The 19,631-nt window shown below is 38.4% G+C and overlaps 1 protein-coding gene across 1 annotated transcript in view; it reads right to left on the bottom strand.

Moving 5' to 3' along the window:
- adissp (adipose secreted signaling protein) overlaps window positions 1-19,631 on the bottom strand; it is a 33,957-nt gene that overhangs the window by 8,728 nt on the left and 5,598 nt on the right. Inside the window, exons 2-4 of the mRNA XM_023287840.3 lie at window positions 17,990-18,081; window positions 8,418-8,557; window positions 567-705 (exon numbers count right to left, since the gene is read on the bottom strand). Of these exons, the coding sequence (XP_023143608.1) occupies window positions 567-705; window positions 8,418-8,557; window positions 17,990-18,008 (298 nt within the window). The 5' untranslated portion in view covers window positions 18,009-18,081. The remainder of the gene's footprint in view (window positions 1-566; window positions 706-8,417; window positions 8,558-17,989; window positions 18,082-19,631) is intronic.

The following is a 19,631-nucleotide window of genomic DNA, read 5'->3' on the forward strand; positions in this document are numbered from 1 at the left end:
AATCCGAGGCAAGTCTGCTGTGAGACAATTTAAACACAATGAAATCTTATCTAGTCGTACCTCAGGGAAGCTTGATAGATACTGTGATCGCACCATTAACCATGATAATAAGCACGAGAACTGAATGTACCTAATCACACCCGAAATGATGATTAGACTCTGAGTCAAGTGCTTCGATATAATAACATAAATTAGGCCTTTTATCCCTCTATCTGCAATCTTAGTACTTATTTAAGTTAATTAGTTGCAAAAGCTGCATAAACATACTTAGTATTAGGGTGGTGTTGGATAAATTTACTCAAACTGTTGACCTACTTCAGCTCAAATCCATCAGTCTAAGATGCAGCAACAAGTTCAACATAATTACAAAGCAAATTAAGTTACATTATCATAATTCAGATTTTTTCTGAAGTGTATTGTCTTCCCATGGGCGGGGAGCAAATTACTAATGAATCACTACAGAGGTGTTAATTGAGTATTGGTAAGATTTTTCTGCCCCCAACTGTGGCGAATGCTGAGTTGTTGATATCTCACAAACCGATTTGTTTATGTTTTCTTGAACTCACCCTCTGGTGCCGGTGTGATATCAGTGATCCGGAGGTGTGGACTGGGCAGTGGTGCTGGACAAACATCTTTCCCCAGAGCTGGGACCTCAGGCAGGGTGAACACTATTTCATAGCGGTGCTGCGTCTTCAGGAAGCCAACCTAAGAGAGGGAGAGATATTTAGGAGGGTCGAAAGCAGGAAGATTTAGCACCTGAGACAAAACATAATCCTTAGTCTTGCCCTTGCATTGCATAGTGCAAGTCTATTACAAGTCAATAAATCAAGAATTCATTTTTATAAGTAGTTTGGATAAGAATTACAATAAGAACTACATTGTTGGGCTGCATTTTCCTTGAGGGAGTTTGGTAATTGAAATGATTACTTATTGCTCCGGTGATCCTAATCCTCCTCACCTCTGCCAGATTTGCAATTTTAGCCAGATGGGAAATAAAACCAAGTAACTTTCTGTATTTCACTCAGCTCCAAAATCTTGCAGTAATGCTAATCCCATGTGAATGGATCTGTCAGCAATTCAAGAGCTCAGTCTTATTACACCTTCCAGCACAGCAGGGAGGCTGCAGTGGAAACTCTCCAACAGACAAAAACGGAGGCCAGCATGGACTCTCATGAGAAGTTTGTAAAGAGCAAAGTAATTACACAAAAAAGCAGTTGGCTTGGAAACTGCGTTAGCAAGAATAAGGTGAATATCTGATGTCTGATGATTTTTAACATAGCTGGGTTTAAGTGGTAGAGTTGCAACAACAAAAATGCAACAGTTTTGATCACTGTTTACAGCAAAATTCAAGCAAGAATTGGCAAAAATTTTATGGCTTCTCCATACTCAATATTATCACCCCTATCAACATTAAATGTAAGTAAGGCTAAATGAACGTTGGAAAACATCTAATTGCAATTTTTTCATGATTTGATTTGATTTGCAATCTAATTTTTGAAGATCAAGTTGAAGTTTGACATTCACTGTGTAGTGGATTTAAACCATTAAACGAGAGACTGTAACAACATTTTAAACCCTCGATTAGACGTGCTGCAAAATGCACAAGGTTTTTCTATTAAAGAAAAAGAATGGGCTGATGTTAGTTTAAACACAGCATGTATGCCTGAAAGACGCACACAATGATACATGGACATGCACATAAAATCTATGAAAGTTTGAATCTGCTTGAATTAAAAAAGTTGAATTAAACTCTCAATAACTAATTGCCACACCTTATACTTCAAACTCCAGCCTTTGCAGTTTTCTAATGGCATTGTTTCAAATTCCAATTTAATTTTAAAACTACAACCCTGATTGTAAAACTATTGACAAAGCTCATATTTAGACATTTATTACCCCTAAATGACACCATTTAATAGGGATTAGCTAGTTGGTAGAAAATTAATCAATGACAATCTTGATAGTTAATTAACTGTTTCCATTATTTATTAAGCAAAATATCAAACAAAATCTGTTTACAGCCTCTCAAATGTGCACATTTCCCGTTTTATTCTGTTTATATTACACATTATCACAGCTGGTCATACACAACAAGCCATTCAAATATTTTACCTTTAAATCTGGGAATAGAAACGCATAATTTCAACATTTCACAAACCAAATGAAATGATTTAACAACAATAAAAACAATCAGTTGCTGCTCCGCACATCATCAGTGGTCGTCCGTCAGCCTGGATATCACCTTTATGCAGAATTAAGAAGACAGTTTCAAGGTGTGGAAGTGGAAGAAAGAGCAGGAGAAAGCTAGAGCGTGACGGGCGATGTAGGAACAGCAGACTTATATTGAGCAAAGAGAAAAATTCATGAGGAGGAATCGTCACAGCGAGCAGTGAGGAGCATCACAGAGGAGACAGGATAAAAAGAGAGAGTGAGAGGGAGAAGGAGACAGCAGGGAGGTGCAGGCGAGGGGAGATAAGCGTAAAGCCCCTCCAGCTAGAGCTGCAAACGGCAGCTTCAGCCCCACACGACCCCCAGTTAAAGCAACGGGCAGAGCAGAGGCTCCAAACAGCAGAGAGAGGAACACTGGAGGAGGGCTACAGAGAAGAACAATAATGATTCTGTGAGCGTAGTCCCACGCATGTCCAGGGCTTGTGAAGTGTCTTTGAAAAATGTACTTAATTAATTTTCATGCAGTACATTTGAAAAAGTAGAAAGGTGAGGCGGTGGAATTTCTCAGTGAACAGCAACGGGCCAAAAAGTAAAAATCAATACGTGACTTAACAGTTTGTAAGCAACTGAAAACACAAGTACGTACTAAAATATGGCAGCAATGTGGAACTTTTTAAGACAGAAATTACGTGACACTTGAAGTTGAAAGCATCCAGACAAAAACAGCGTTCACCCAAAACAATGGTGTGATTCTTCCGTCAACTCGGAGGGGAATGCCACACATTTTAGGATCTTGTATGATGTCACTGATCACTAGGACAGTTCAGGCAGTGCTCATGAACATACAACTCTTTGACTGCTGACTAGAAACCAGAAAACTTCACAACTAAGCTGAAAAACACTGCAGTTCTCAGTTGCCACTGAATAACTCACTGACTTAAAAAGATTGATTTGTTTTGCTCCTACACTCCAGTGGTTTATGCCTGGTTTGCAGCTGCTGGCAATACTTATATGAAACTGTTTATATATGAAATAAATTTTAGTGCGACTTCATAGGGCACCTCCATTATTCATTCAGAGTGCTGACATGCAGCTTAGGCAGATGAATCCAATCAACACTCCAGACTTATTGAAGAAGAAGTAGAATTACTGACACTTCAGGTTTCTGTCTGAGCTCTGATTGTTTGCCAGAAAGGTTAATGAGGAAAGATATATGAAGAAATGTATCGAAATAAACTGGTAAAGCTAACACAACCAAGGCTGGTTGTTGTTGTTGCTGGAACAAGTAACAGATTTTCTATTAGGCTACTGTGTAAATTCAATTGCTGGGACACCTGAAGGCAGCGGGTCAAGTTGTAAACACAACTTGTTAGCTCATTTATACATTCAGCACATGTATAGCAGCATCAGCCTTCATTTGGAGTCATGTTTGTGTCTACCTAATGAATCCAAGTCCAATATGCCCTATGGCTGAACATTTAATTGCTACTGAAATAACATTGCAATATGAATTACTGCAATTAGCAAGCTGCAAATTAGGAAATGCATTACTCAGCATGTTTGACTGAGGGTGTAAAGTTGTGTGTCAATGGTTCTACATGCTGTGACAACCATGCTTTTAATAGCGCCTCATCTGATAATGTTCAGCCATGTTTTAAATAGATTAAACGGTGTATATTGTACTGAAGATTGATTTTAAAATTCGTATCACAAATCAAATCATACTCAATATCTGTCTTAGATATTTTCCCTAAATTGCTCAGTCCCGGTTTTAGCTCTGTTTAGGTCTCTATCAGCTAGTCAGAGGAATATCTGGATCATTAGTGGCTAAATATTCCACTATTTTCACACACTAGCTGCTAGCGTTGTCTTGAAAATGACTGATGATGGCTGAGTTGAGAAACCCTGCAGGTCAGAAACAAAAACAGATTTTCTGGGAACTGCTGAGTCAGGTTTTCTCTGTGGGTTTGTTCACATGTGATCTACTGTTAACCCTCGGAGCCTGAAAACTTCCGGCGGGTTTGAAAGATGTGTTATATAAGTAAAAGAAGCCAAATTTATAGCATTTATCAAAGGCAGAAAGTATGAAAACAGATGGAATTGTCAGTTTTTCAACTTTCCGATGGGCTGTGAATGTATCGTGTGTGACTTCCAGGTTTATTAGTATTCTTAGCCAAATGTAAACTCTAAATCATAATATCTTTTAAAAATGGTCTCAGAAAAAAAAAAGTTTGCTCTAACCAGATTCTATAAAAAGCAAAAAATGATGTGATCCCTTGGTGAAAGTAGGAGGCTATTAGAGACTCCACGGTGACCAGCAAGCATGGGACAAAAATTTAGGGACATTTTGGCTAACCAGCTGGCAGTGTTTACTCTGAAAATGCAGGAGACAAGTAGAGAAGCAAATTAAAAATCTCAGTAATAAAATATTTATAATATTTACACAAACACTCAAAAACTGCCTGAGGTTAACAGAAAAATAATGATTTGTGCCACTTTAAACAAAAAATAATTAGCAGAATAGCTCTTTCATATGTCTCTTTTCCTATTTTTGTGTCAGTGTTTCCGGTAAGCAACCTGCATCCCTCGTTCATTAACCCCTAAACTGGTTACTGACCATGATGTGATTACAGCTAATCTGCATGTAAATGTACTCATGTCTGCAGAGCAGCACCTGATCTTCTCCTCCACTGGTGGGAAAGTTCATAAACACTGCCTTTGGTGTCCTGTGCCACATAATTTATTTGAATTTGAAATGTGTAGCTTCTGCAGCAACACTTGTCCGGCCAAACTCTGTAGCACTGACAGCTGCTCATTTCCATGCCTTCACTTCACCGTGATAATCAGAAACAGTGAGCGTGCTGACAGAAAATGTATCAGCTGAGTCTGTGTGACCCGACGTCGCGCACGGACATAACGGAGTTCGTGAAATTTAAATAACCTTCATCAAAACTGGCATTCATACAGCTGTTGTCTGCATGCCGTTTCCATCCCACACACTCCCACCTCGTCTTTGGTCTGCCTGCGAGGATCGGCAACCCCCCGGGCGTTTCCATGGCAACACCACCCCCCTTATCTCCACGGCGAGCCACGAGGCTGGGCTGGCAGGACTCCGTGCCCACTCTCAAGCACGCTTAAAGAGCGTTGAGGAGCACGCACACACAGACGGGCTGCTCTGTAACTGTGAAGGTCACAGCCAACTTTGTAGTCCATCTACAGACGCACACAAAACTTTAAAGCGAGCTGATCTGGCTGTGAATTAGAGCTAACACTTGGAGAGGCTTTACTTACAGGGAACAGGACTTTGAGAGAGTAGTCAGAACTTTCTTCTGGGATTTTGGTCGAACTGAGACAGCAGAGGAATATGGTTAATCTGAAAGCTGTCAAAATTTAGTTTCTCTGAAGGCTGATCCAGCTACCTAGTTGAGTGATCTTATATTTTAAAACTGGGAAATTCATATTTCTTTTTATGTTTGACACAGAGGAATAAAAGGTACAAAGTTGTTTGTCAAATTTACCAACTAAAGCAAGACTGTTACACAGTGACAGGGAAAAGGCCTGAAAATGACAACAAAGACACTTTAGTTTTTCTGTAATATTGATAAAAGAGAGTAGGACTTAGTCTAATCTATTCAAAAACCGTTATAAAAGCATCAGCTACTTGAGATGCACTTGAAATTTTGTTGCCAGGCGCTGAAGTAAAACAAATCCATGTCTTGTTAGCTGTGCCCAGCTCTCTGTTGGTGTGCATGTCTTTCCTCAAACATTAAGCTCAGTGCCTTTGACTTGCTTGTGAATTATCCTCTATTTGTGGACAACACTTTCATTCTGAAGATCTTTGAGTGTCCAATTGTAGGACTGAGAAGCCCAGAAGCCCAATTCTAAGCTCAGAATACCATAAAGATAGTTAATTTCACCATGACTGTAAAAACCCTGCTATTCTGCTATTCCCTGTCCTATTCTAAACAAGCCGTCTTTGTAGGTTTACATACAACTGAGCCTCTGCTGACCATTTCAGGAAGAAGACTCTCTCTGCATCTGTGATTGGCAGTGCAGAGCAAAACAGCCGACAGCATGGCAGTTGACACAGACATGAATATGCTGCTTGAAAAAACTGATTCAAATACCTGTGTAGCAATCCATGCAATAGTCACGGAGATATTACATTACCTAACACAACAGTCAACATGTTGGTGCAAGAGGGAAAGTCGTCTGAAGGTGATCAATGTTACTACGATACACTGTACAAAATACTATACCAATCCATTTGGAAAGTGTTGGAAAATCGTATCCTGGATAAGAGGAATGTTAGACCTGCAAGTGTAAAATACAGTCAGAGGAACAGCAGAGTCAGTCACATTTATCGCATGGGGATCATGAATGTTTGTACCAAATTTCAAGGCAGTCCATCAGATACTTGTCAAGACACCTTGTCAGCCTTCTGGTGTTGGAGACAGGAGACAGGACCACCACAGAGCCACGGCAAAAACCCACAAGCTTCACAACTTCAAAAACAAGTTTCAAAGTCTCAAATATCAAGGTGTCGCTGTGACATAAAACATACAACCTACATTTATACGGCTCAAATCCAGCCATGCATCTTTGCAGGAAAATTCCCCCGCTATTTCTTCCCATGTTTTCACTGCTAATGCTGGTGCAAAAATTATAAAATCATAATCATGATAAACATCTACAAGAAGGATGGATTAAAGAGCTGTAAAAAGAAACAATCTCAAAGAAATAAATGAGCATGGTTTAACTAGTACAGTTCGGGAGCGCATGCTTCCACTTGGCAACACTTCATTCATATCATGATTGTCAGTTCAAGCCTACTGGATTCTCTGGAAAATTAATGGTCACTAATGGTCAAATTTAAGATACAGGGTATTACTTCAAAAGTTCCTGAACATTTGGCACCTTCCTATGTCATTACTTGGCTCCTGAGCTGAGCACCTCCAGGGTGTAAAAGCTGACAGCAGAGAACAGATGAGAAGTCTGATATCATTGTTCTGTGCCTTTATAGCTGACAGAGGAGATTAACAGTGATGCGAAGACTTTAATCTTCTCCTGGATGTTTCACAGATAAGGCCTATCAATTCTCACAGAAACTGAAGGGACTGGCACGCTAGATCAAAGAGTCACTTCCCAATATTAAATCCACCACCTGAAAAACATGTCGGCAGAGGAAGTAGAGCTCCTATAGCCAATTACACCAGATTCAAGGTCAGTGGGAAATATGAATGCAATCTGTGAGAAGGTTTTCCAAAAGAAGCAGGACTTGTTTAATGTGTTTTTAAAGGATGTTTGGTTTAATTAGTGCTTTAATGAGTCTATTTTAGTACTGTGGTCTGGTGTGGCTTTTTGTTGGCACAATATGCGCCTGTAAAATATAAATTGTGTATTTTGTGTTGGCAACCTTTATTAAACCTTTTTTTTCACCCTTTGTTGACACCCAGTCTTGTCCTCCACATGCACCCCATGACAATTAAATTGTTGATGTGGCATCCATGAAGCAGACAGGCTGGAAGAAAACTACATCTCTGCATTTCTGATCCAAGGGAGCATGTGATGATGCCAGATAACTGAGCTTAGAGGAAAAAGATGATTATTATCTTTTAAATAAGTGCTTCCAAACAATTCCAGTATTTCCTTGAGACTAAACAGATTCCGCCAGTATCATGATGTGACAGCAACAGTTGTATTTATAGCATTTAAATAATACAGCAAAACACAATTGTTTTTATCAGGTTAACCCCTTTTCTGCACTGTAAACATAATACATTGTTGTGTGAGCTGCAGTAAGTGTCATAATGACAGCATGCCTCATTTGCTGCTGTCTCATCTGTTTGCCAGCCCATTCTGTTGTACATAATCAATGTATATTATTGATTATGTACAACAGAATTTCCCTATAGCAGAATAATATTGAGGCTACACCTCAATATTATATATATATATATATATATATATATATATATATTTGCCTTCAAAAGATGTATTCGATTAAGAAAGTTATTTTAGGTCTTCTTTGCAAAGATGCAAAGATTTCTCCGTTAGTCTGAATGTAGCACAACATGGCCGTGAAAGCTGTTTATTCAAATGTGAAAGTGCATAAAAACACTGTGTCTCTAAAAATCTGTGACTAATCTCAATATCGATTCAGGAAATTGTGATGGTGGTGAATTAAAACTGATCTACTTAATCTACTGTAACTGTCAAGTGTCAGTCCATTGCTAGATTAAACATACCTTGACCATGAAGTTTCCATCATCCTGCGGCATCACCATGACAACAGAATCATGCAGCTTTTCATCGAAATGAACATGTGATGGGGCTCCGGCAGCAGGAGGCTCCTCTGAGAAGCGAACGCCTCCTGATTTTGCACCTCCTGAGAAAGAGGAAAGAAGCATTAAATAGCAAGTCGACTTCTTGTAGTCGCTCCTGGAGCTGTAAAGGTCTCAAAAACACACACATAGAGTGGAGCATACCCACAGTGTTTTAAAAAGTCTTCATCTCCCACTCCTTGGAAGTTTTCTCCTTTTCAACACTGAATTGTAGTCAATTAATTTGCCTTTTTAATAAGACTTTACTTTAAAAGCCTCTTTCATGTCAAAGTGAAAACAGATCTCTGCAAAGTTATGTGTCAAAAATGTAAAAAAGCCAAATTTACATTGACCATGATTCAGTATTGAGAAGCAACAAAAGTGGAAAATTTCTAACTTCTTTTAGATCTTTTTCTTATCCATCACCAAATACCATCAGGGAGTCCCACATTCATTTAGCAGCATGAGACAACGACCCCAAACATCATAAAGGATTATTTTCTGCCGTAGGATAATCACAGGGATCTCTCATAACAGACTCCCATACATCTCCATGGGACAGTATGTGTCAAAATAAAGGCGTTGAAGTAGTTTAGGTTTTCAAGCTAAACATGTTATTTCCCTTTAGGTTTTAGTCCTCTCCTATGACACTGAGACACTCACATTTATTGTTCTTCTCTCCAGGCGTTCATTCGCAGTGTGAGAGAATGGAAACTTGTTCCACAAATAAACCCCCTCTGCTAGAAAAAGCAACAGTCCTTTAAGACAACAAACACTTTGTCTGAATTTCTGCTCCAAGAGCTTTGAGCCTGACTTTGGAGCATCACTGTCCCAGAGCCTGACTGTATAGATCATGTACAGTAGCTAAACAACAAGATATAGATAAACAGGACAACAAATGCGTCTAAAGAAGCTCGAAGTGTTCATAGGAGGTTGTACTTGAAGAAGCACTGGAACTCCATTACTTGAATTTGAATACCATTTCCCACAGAGACTCTGGATAAGGGCTGTTGTTTGACTCTGAGATAAGCATACTCAATATCACTCCTAGTAAACATGTTGCTTATTATCATTCTTCCAATTACTGGATTGAGATCTCTATGACGTCCCATGTGAAAACACGACATGGATGTGTATATCTGACTATGACTTCAAGTATTTCGTCATCTCTGAAAATAGAAATGCACTGCTTAATTATGGAAAAAGTTTGCTAATGCCACTGCTCTTGGCTCTACAGCATTTAAATCTTTTTTCACGGCCACACTAAGCATCGTTGTTTAGTAGGATAAATGTCTTAATTCACCCTCGCTGCAAAAAAAGTCACGCTGCCGATGGATGATTTTCAGTTTTTACATTTCCTTATTTACAGATGCAGGGAAGATTTTTCCCATCAAGGAACATGGCGGAGTGATGTGATGATCGCTGTACGTTTGTCCGTCTGTGTGTCTGTCCGTCTGTTCGCACATTGCTCAAAAATGGACTAACGGATGAAAATAGCATTTTCAGGAAAGGTCAGAAATGACACAAGGATGACGTGACTAGATTGAGGCAGTGATGCGGCTTATAGTCTGAATCCACAGATTTGTTAACGATTTCTGTGTCATTGCAAGATAGAGGCACGCCGTCACTGTAACTATGACAACAAATGAACACTATTGTCAGCTGCCTGCTGACGATCACATGATTGCGATCCTACTACAAATCGACCACTGCTGACTTATCAGGTCTTATCTGTTGGAAATCATACAAGGAACAACTGATTAAATTGTGGGAGTGTTTAGGAGTCCCATCAATTCCTGCCTCCCCCGTGATTCGGTATCCGTACATAACGTACACATGCATAACACACACCTGTGCTCAGCGCAAAGTCATTTTGTTTGTGCTTCCAACTACATTAAATGGCCACATTCTATGTTACTGTGATTTCTGATCATCAATAACTAATAAACAAACGCTGCATTTATTTTTTTTTAAAAATGCTGCATTTCTGACAATGCCATACGGGGGAATGACCGGCCTTGGCGGAGTACTGTGCTCTCTGAGTGCTTTTCTAGTTTTGTCTCCTCCTTCTGGCAGTGACAGTAATTCCAAAAACACTGTTGATGCCTGCTTATAGATAGTTAAGTTCATTACGATTGCTTCTTTGCTTTTTAGACGGTAACCCTTTCTCTGAATGACAAGTTTCTTTCTTATCTGAAGCATTTAATGTTACAGCCGAGTTGTCCTGGCCTATTTTGTCCCCGTTGCTATGGTTGCTCACCTCGTTTCTGGTAAACTGATCGCTGCAGGCCGACATAAAATGAATGTCTACTGGTACAACACATGGCAATGGCCACAGACACTGTGGTAACTGTGGTCCTTTGTGTGAACTTGTATGTTAAGGCCTTGTCCTACATGTTAGCTTTAAAAAGAGACACATAATTCAATTAAATTGTATTGTATTAAGTTATAACAGTGTAGAAAAGTAATTTAAGATAAACTAAAGTTATGCACTTCACTTTAGTTTCTTGCCAAACTGACAGTGGAGGAGATTTTGTTCTGTTCCCAAAAAAGTTTGAAGCAAAGTTGTCGTCTCATTTACTGGCAGAGGTTGTTCTTTCACTTCATATCTGGACCAGAAATGTTTCTATAGTTCAAACACAATATTTCTGTCAAATGAAGAGACATAGAATTTTCTCTGCCAGGCCGACACAAGCCAGGATTTGGTGAAGTTGGTGCCATCTGCTTTAATTACTAAGGAAACAGAGCAGAATCTGGTGGTAACCAAACATCTATCTTAAGGAGCAGATGATGTTGTGTACCCACAGTATGTAAAGATCATTACTCTGACTCAAAAAGTAAACAGATGCAAAATGTATAATGATATTAATTACAGTAACGTCTACATGATTCCAAGTATTTTGTTTTTAACATTAAAAAGACTTTAATTTTATTGTGTGTAACTGCTTCAGCCCATTTAACTCAACACTGACTTCTGCACACAGATCATTCCTGTCCCACTTGGGTCCAGTTCCACTAAACTTTTATTCAGACTCATATTAGAGATTAGAAATGCTTGCTTTCAGCAATCTAGGTCACAATAATGAGTTTGGGAGTTACATCATGTTCCATATGTGCAGGATCACTGTGAAGCTTGAAAATGAGGAATCCTGTTTAATATCTAAAACTCTACAAACCAAAGAAAACAGCAGATCTAATACAAGATAAGCAAAATGCAAACTAACTTTAAACAGATTTTATTAGTTCTGTGATCCTAGATGGCGCAATCTCCAAAGTCTCTCCCAAATCCAGATAAAGGACGGCAAGAGTCAGAGTAGGTCAATATCTGAAAATGAGTTTTCATATCTGACTCTGTGCCTTCATTGAAATGCAACACATATTAAAGGATTAACAATGGGTCTTACCCAAATCAAAATATTTGACAAAAGTGATACCTACTTACATGTAAAACTCCTCCATGTATGTGGTGAGTTTCCAATATTCTTGAATAAATACACAAAACATACAAGGAAATCCTAAAAATCTGATTCTGCCTGTGTTAGCTCTAGTTAGTTTAAAATGACACTCTTAGAATTTAAACCCTGTTCAAATGCAGCCATTAATGATGTAAGGGACATTCCTGAATATTTATTTGTTGATTTGTGATGTATTATTGCATCAGTGCTGATAAAAGCACACATTTAAAATAGTTTTTCTTATCTTTCATACTATAAAATCTGTCCTTCAACTCAAATGTTTAACTTTTCTGCCACAGATTAACCTCACCAAAGTAAAGTACATGTGAAAGACACATCTCTAATTACAAAAGTCACACTACAGTTCTCAGAATACAGCTGAGAAATATCAGTTTTAAAGGCACATTACTGTTTTACTGGACACCCTTTCATTTGGTGCACTTGGTAGATTTCCCAAAGGGATGGAAAGTATATATTGCCACAGTCAGCAGCACCAGCGTTGCTATATTCTATTCTCTGTCTACTACATCACCTATTTTCTGAAATGTCACAGCTTTTTCAGTGAACCTCAAATCGGACATGACGCATCCTTTATGGTGAAAATAAAAGCAGCCTCTACAAAAATAAATCTGGCAACAGCTCCAAATTCAAGGGATCACATTTAAAAGCTTCTGAGTCATTGCTGGCCTTGAGATGTTGTGATTTCAGCTGGACAGAGTTGAAAAATTCTGTTGCCAAGACAAACTTTTAGAAGTGAGAAGTTACAGTATTGAACTTGCTAAGTCTATCTAATAGTCAATGATTTAAAAAAATATACATCACCGTTGAAAAGTTTGGGGTCACTTAGAAATGTCCTAATTTTTGAAAGAAAAGCATTTTTTTTCAATGGAGACAACATTAAATGAATCAGAAATCCAGTCTAGACATTGTTCATGTGGTAAATGACTGTTTTAGTTGGAAACTGCTGATTTTTAATGGAATATCTCCATAGTGATACAGAGGAACATTTCCAGCAACCATCACTCCTGTGTTCTAATGCTACATTGTGTTAGCTAATGGTGTTGAAAGGCTAATTGATAATTAGAAAAACTCTGTGCAATTATGTTAGCACATGAATAAAAGTGTGAGTTTTCATGGGAAAACATGAAATTGTCTGAGTGACCCCAAGCTTTTGAACAGTAGTGCACATATAAACTGTTAACATGAAGCTGATTTCACCAAAGACATCTTCTGACCATTCAGACATGAATAAAATCACATATAAGGGTGCATTTCTCCTTGTAGAAAGCTTAAAGTTAATCATCTAAATCACATGATGAGACCAATCATTTGAAGTTCCTACTCCCACTATAAGAGGCTTTATGCATGAAGCCTAGAAGGTCATACAATAGGGCTCCATGGCAGCGTAATTACGCTCACTTTGAGCACACCCGTCTTAATAATTGCAGCCTTTCATACCATAACACGGTTAGAGCTCAGAGGTTATAGCTTCAGAAGCTGGTACGTATAGGGGGATATAGGGGAGAGGTGTGCTTTCATCTGCAGTCTAAGTGGACCAATCTATTCAAGAAACATGGAAACTCATTATTCAGCTGTGCTAATTTATTGTGTTTCCACATAAAGAGAGAAACTGACAGTAGACAATGATGTTTTGTGTGTATTTACAGAAAAACATACTGTACTTCAGCGCTGCATACAGCCAGTCTTATGGTGCAGAGCAGCCATGATGTTGGCAGGTGTAGCTGGTCTGTTCACTACTGGCAATTCTCCCCTAAGATATTTTTACACAGCAAAACACATGTCCATTTTCTGAAATGCATTCAAAGGCAATATGGCTGTGCTGCACTGTACTGTTCTTTAACTGCAGTTACATAAAAATATACATCAAAATATTTATCTAAAAATGGCTTTCTGTGTCCTTTATGATTTTTATTATTTGTATGGAGGATCACTGTTCCTAAACACAAAAGCACAGGAATTTAATGTTTAATGTCACAATACTATCGGTAATATCAAAGCCCTTTTAGAGAATGTTGTGGTAATATGTTGATGATTTAAAAACTTGATTTTTGGCCATCAGTTTCAATTATTTCAATTTTATTTATGGGAAATCTTGGTATTTTGAGTCAGAGGTGTTAGTTATGAAAATTCAGGACACCTGAAACTAAATGATTGCAATAACTGATCTAGAATTCAGTGAGAGAAAAGAGTAGTCTTCAACTTCACCATTATTGACAAAAATATCTCAAGCTTTAAGACAAAAAAAAAGCATCTTGAGGGATCAACCAATATGACTGTTTCAAGGGGGGGATATCAATACCAATTATTAGTAATTATGGAAACCAGTAAGTGGTATTTAGAATTGATATAAATCCATTCATCCATCATCGATACACCTCTTAATCCTCATTAGGGTTGTGGGGGGCTGGAGTCTATCCCAGATGACTTAGGGTGAAGGCAGGGGACCCCTGGACAGATCACCAGTCTATCACAGAGCTACATGTACAGACAAACAATCACACTTATTAATCACACCAATTAACCTCAGCATGTTTTTGTGAGTCAGGGATCTTCTAGCTGCAAGGCAAAAGTGCTAACCACCAAGCCACTGTCCAGCCTGAGTAATATACATTTGCAGTAAAAATATAAATCTTCGTGTCAGAATTTAGAATATCACAAACTCCAACACAAAACTCCATGGGAATATAATTTGTTAATTAAGTTTTAATATATGTTTAATCAAAAGAAATCCTTCAGTGTTGGTCGTCTACTACTAGTGATGCGTGACCAATCAGTGCTGTGGACGGGACTTTATACAAGACCACAGAGTGGTGATTACAAATAAAAAGAAACGGGAGCTTCAAAGTCAAAAGTTGCACATTTTTAAAATACTTTATTGAATCAGAATTCAGTTGAATGAAAGAAAATACCAATATTAGGAAAAATGCTGAATATTGGACCTAATAATTGGCCAATCCCACAATCTTGAGTGATGGCTAATTATCTGTACTTTATGTGAACAGGCTTTTATCTTTGTCTTTTCACTAAACAATGACAGTTTCTAGCATTCTAAGAAACTCATCTTCGATATTGGTGATTTAACTGTGCAGGCTTCATGGCCATCAAAGTGTTCAAACTGTGAACGCTGTACATTGTGAATTTACAAAACTTTGTAGTGTAGTAGTCATGACACCACCATGTTCGATATCACAAAGAAAAATTACCTCAACACTGAGGGGATGAGATTGTCATACATTCAACAAGAAATAAAGTGCATGTTCATAATCTTTTATAGAGCATAGAAAGAGGATGTGAGGTATAATGTCACTGTGATGTGTGTCAACTGCTGTCACAGAGAAGAGAAAGCAAGACAGAGCAGCTGATATAGGTGTAACCAGACAGCAGAAAGTGAGCATCAAAGCCATTTCCTGTCCTTGGAAATTCTCCGAACGGATTCAGCTCTAATTAGCTTTAACTAAACCTCAATTCCTTGTGTTTAAGCTGTAAAATGCAGCAGAAGCTACAGCATTTGTAAATTTGCATAATATTTGAACAATCAACTATTTGGAGTAATTATTATATCTGTATTGGAGGTTTTTGTACATACAGAAATGGTGCCAGTGCAACAGTAGAGCTCTGGGTTAAACTTCTATTTCAGGCTAATTTCTACAACATTATATAACCACATACAGTGACACCTACACTTACTCTCTCAGTGACAGACCACTAACCACACAGATGCTTGTTCACACATAAATTAACATGCAGATGTGCTCAACTGGCTTATATCAGATTAAGCTATATCTACTTCTGTCCCTTCACTAATCTGTCTGTCAGTGTATCTGTTTCTGCCCTGCTGAATATAATAGCAGCATGTTGATCAGTCCACTGCTGGCAGGTTGAGGACCACAAAGAAGCTCCACATTTGACTTTGATCAATGCAGCATTTGCAGGCTGGGTCTGACACATTATTATCTGCAAGCCATCAGCTGTGTTGTGAGGGCTTATTAAAAAATATCACTGTCATCTTCGTGCTTTCTAGGTTGCCTTTTTGTTTTGATTAGCCATCAAACTGGCAAATCCCAAGCTTGAATGCCTGGTGAAGTGAACAACAAAGAAACACACCTGGGACTCCTGCACTTGCTCATATTGCCACATTTGGCTGCAGTCCTTGTGTACAAAATTCAACTTTGTTACGAGCACACTGCTGTGTGTGAGACTGACACATTCATCTTTGTCTAAACTTCTTTTTTTGCATCTCCTCTACTTGCAACTACATTTTCAGAGCCAGTGAGTATGTCGCTGTTTTTTTTAAAAAGGGAACTTGTGTTGTTTTTACTTCTGTATGACAGTTGGCTCCGATATCAATGTTTTACAAAGTGCACCGTTTATCCCCCCATACTCTAAATAATAACAATTGTTAAATTATTCACTTGAGAGGCTGTCAAAAGGAAAATGTTTGTATTCATATTTTTCCCACATCAGTGTAGACAAAGTGTTATCGATCTCCACAGCTACTTAAATATTGTACAAGGAAAGACTTTAAACCTCCACTTCAGAGTTTATTCTCCACAAAAACACAGCAATATTTATCCATCTCTACCTGGTTACAAACATTTTCAGTCTGGCATTTCAGTCCATCACAGACATGAAAAATGCAATTTGTAAAATGCCATCAACAGGAAGTCAATAGAGACGCTCCCTTTGCGCAGGCCATCGCTCAGTGACCTTATCAAAGAGAACCAAAGCCTGCAAAGTGGTCCTTGAAGACAAGTACCCATAGTGTGCTGAGGAGATGACGCTTATTTATGTGGTTTGGGAGCAATAAAAACGTAATCAGTCATTGTTCTTTTGAAAGCCTTGTTTCCAGTTTTTTTTTTCCATTGCCATTGAGCTATTCCTGCTTTTGAGGAAACACATTTGCTTGCCTCAACAAAAATCAGTCGTGAAGCGGCTGACATTGACACACCCTTTTCCCAAGATGCACAAGGAAAAGGAAAATCGATTCTGCATTTAAATTTAATTGATTATCCATCTAGAATGCCTCCAGGTTGGTGAAAAGGTTAATTTAAGAGTCTCAGGCACAATAAATTATAATTAACAATTTGTCACCCTGTTTTTTTCTCCCATTTCTGTACCAGCTAGTCCCTTTAGAGAAAGATTAAACATGGGAGAAGCTCTCAGTACCTCCCTCACTTCCCCTAAAATACATCAATGCTTTCGCAGCCTGTTGATTCATTCATTCTGTAGCGCTTCAAACAGAAACACTTGATCCTGAGACCATTACATTTTGATGCTGGGCTAGCCTGGGCTGCCCACATCTTGAATATCAACCAGTGATACTGCTTTCTATTTAAAGCGGTATCTCCAATTAAATCCTCTGAACCCCAAGCCGTTTCTGGGCGGTTTCTGCTTTGGTCACATTTTTACTTACTGCAAAATAAAGTCCAGCACCTCAATGGCAACAGTACAACCATGGACGGAAGCTGAGATAAATCAAAGGTGTATTTTATGCAACTTAAAAAAGTTTGAATACTATGTAACATAAGAAGGACACAGCTGAACGTCTTTATTTGTTTCACAAGAGCTGAAAGAAACAAATAATGCATACGTTCTGCTCATGTACTATAGAAAGGTCTCTTTTGCCGTCTCCTCTCTGCTCTGCACAGCCTGCAGTTCAGCCGAAAACCCAAAAATTTGGATCCTGTGACTTTTCGATTTTTTATTTTTACCTGATCTGGTGCAAGTGCCTTTTTTTTTTGGCAATTGGCAACTGAGACATAAAGTAATTACAAAGATGTATCAAAATGTTGATCTAATTTGGGTAAAGTTGACTGACATTCAAGGACTGCCTGGAAGTCGAAAATACAGTTTCTGCTAAAATATATGGTGTAATTTGGTCGATTTTCAAGTGTTTCCTCTTGTTACCGGGAATTTGTAGAAAATCACATTAATCTACCACAACTTAAAGACTTAGAAGCATCTTTGCATATGGAAACTTGGTGAACTTAACAGTCATTACATAAGACAGTAAAAACTCACTCTTCTTAGCAGCAGCCATGTCACAGGAATTGGTCCGGTTCAGACACACTGTCACAGCCTTGTCATCTCCACAGTCTGTCCTTTACACAACCCTGCAAAACAAGTCAGGAAAGAAGAGACAATCAGAGAGAAGCATTGATCAATACAGACTGAAACAACAGGGAATGATTAGATGAACAGGAAGAAGGCTGGAATAGAGCGAGAAGTAAAACAGGGAAGTAACAGCTCTGAACAGTAACTTCTCAGGGTGGTTTTCTTTCTAAACCCACAACCTCTGGTTAGCCCATATTTCAGCTGAGAGCACAGCTGTGCTACACTAGTCAAGCCAGGAGTACGAAAGACTCCCGACAGAGACTTCAATTAAAGGAAAACAACAACAGTCTAAGAGGATTAGCTCGGAGCTGAAGCTGCTGTTGGTGGGCTTTGCACAGATGGAGAATGTTCATCACATCTCTGGGAGGTGCTTGTTAGAAATATGGATGTATACAAAATATGCAATATAGCTGAACGTGGTGCAGTGAAAAGTGTAAAAACTGGAAGAGATGGTGGACATAGAGGTCTGTTTAATATACTGTCCCAATAATACTAAAAGAGAGTGGCCTTATTTCTAGGTTTACTGGGTTATACAACAATAACCAGCACATGCTCACGCTGGCAGAGATCTCCAAAGCAATGACGCTACATAATATTATAAACCAGGTGAAAGCTTCACACGACCACAAAGAATTGGTGACACTGTCTTTAATGTTTTAGACATGGCAGCTGCATCCTAGTTGCTCTAGAGTTACACAGGTAAAAAAAAAAAAAAAAAAACTGCAAAGTTTGCTAAATCCCTCCACATTTAGTACAAGAGTTGGGGCAGCAACTAATGCTATTATTAGTACAAAAGCATGCCTACTGGGGCTTTGTGAGAAGCTTTAAAGTTCGGAAGCTTGCGAATGCCAAAATTAAATAGCACCGCTAAAACAATCCTTTTTATGTGTGTCCACACTCGCTCTGTTAGAGAGAACAAAGATTCTCTCACACACTTAGAGCAAGTCTTTGTTTATCAGAGTCAAGAAAATGAAGCTTTTCTCTTGTCAACATGGTTGTCTTTTTTTATATACTGGAATGTTATATGCATAATTAACTACATAAACAGTCAAAGCCATGACTGAGCTCTTCCACCTTGAAACTGCAGACCGTCTCAAAAACGCTGATTCAGACTTCAGCGTTTAACGATTTAGATTTTTGGGAAAAAAAAAAAAGAAAACAACAACAAAAGACGATGAATAATTTGCTCAAAAAAGAGTGGGAAGGAGTTGAAACTTGTCCCACCTCTTCTTCTTACACAAATGATTGTAAATCTATTCTTCCTGCTTCTTCAAAATACTACCATTTATAAACAACAATATTAGTGAACGTGATTTATAATAAATAAACACCAATATGTCCATCTACATTCATACAAAAGGACAAAGACAAAAGGACCTAACAATAGCAAAACACAACAGAAGGAAAAGACCCAACTAATAATACACATACATAAATATAGAAAAGAAATCATTAAAGAAGTAAATAATTACGAACAGTAACCTGTGCACACCCAGTCACTATCACAGCCCCACTCCATCCCTGTATGCTGTGAAAACATTATCTTACC

This window comes from Amphiprion ocellaris, chromosome 23 (assembly GCF_022539595.1).
Source record: "Amphiprion ocellaris isolate individual 3 ecotype Okinawa chromosome 23, ASM2253959v1, whole genome shotgun sequence".
NCBI classification, from domain to species: Eukaryota; Metazoa; Chordata; class Actinopteri; family Pomacentridae; genus Amphiprion; species Amphiprion ocellaris.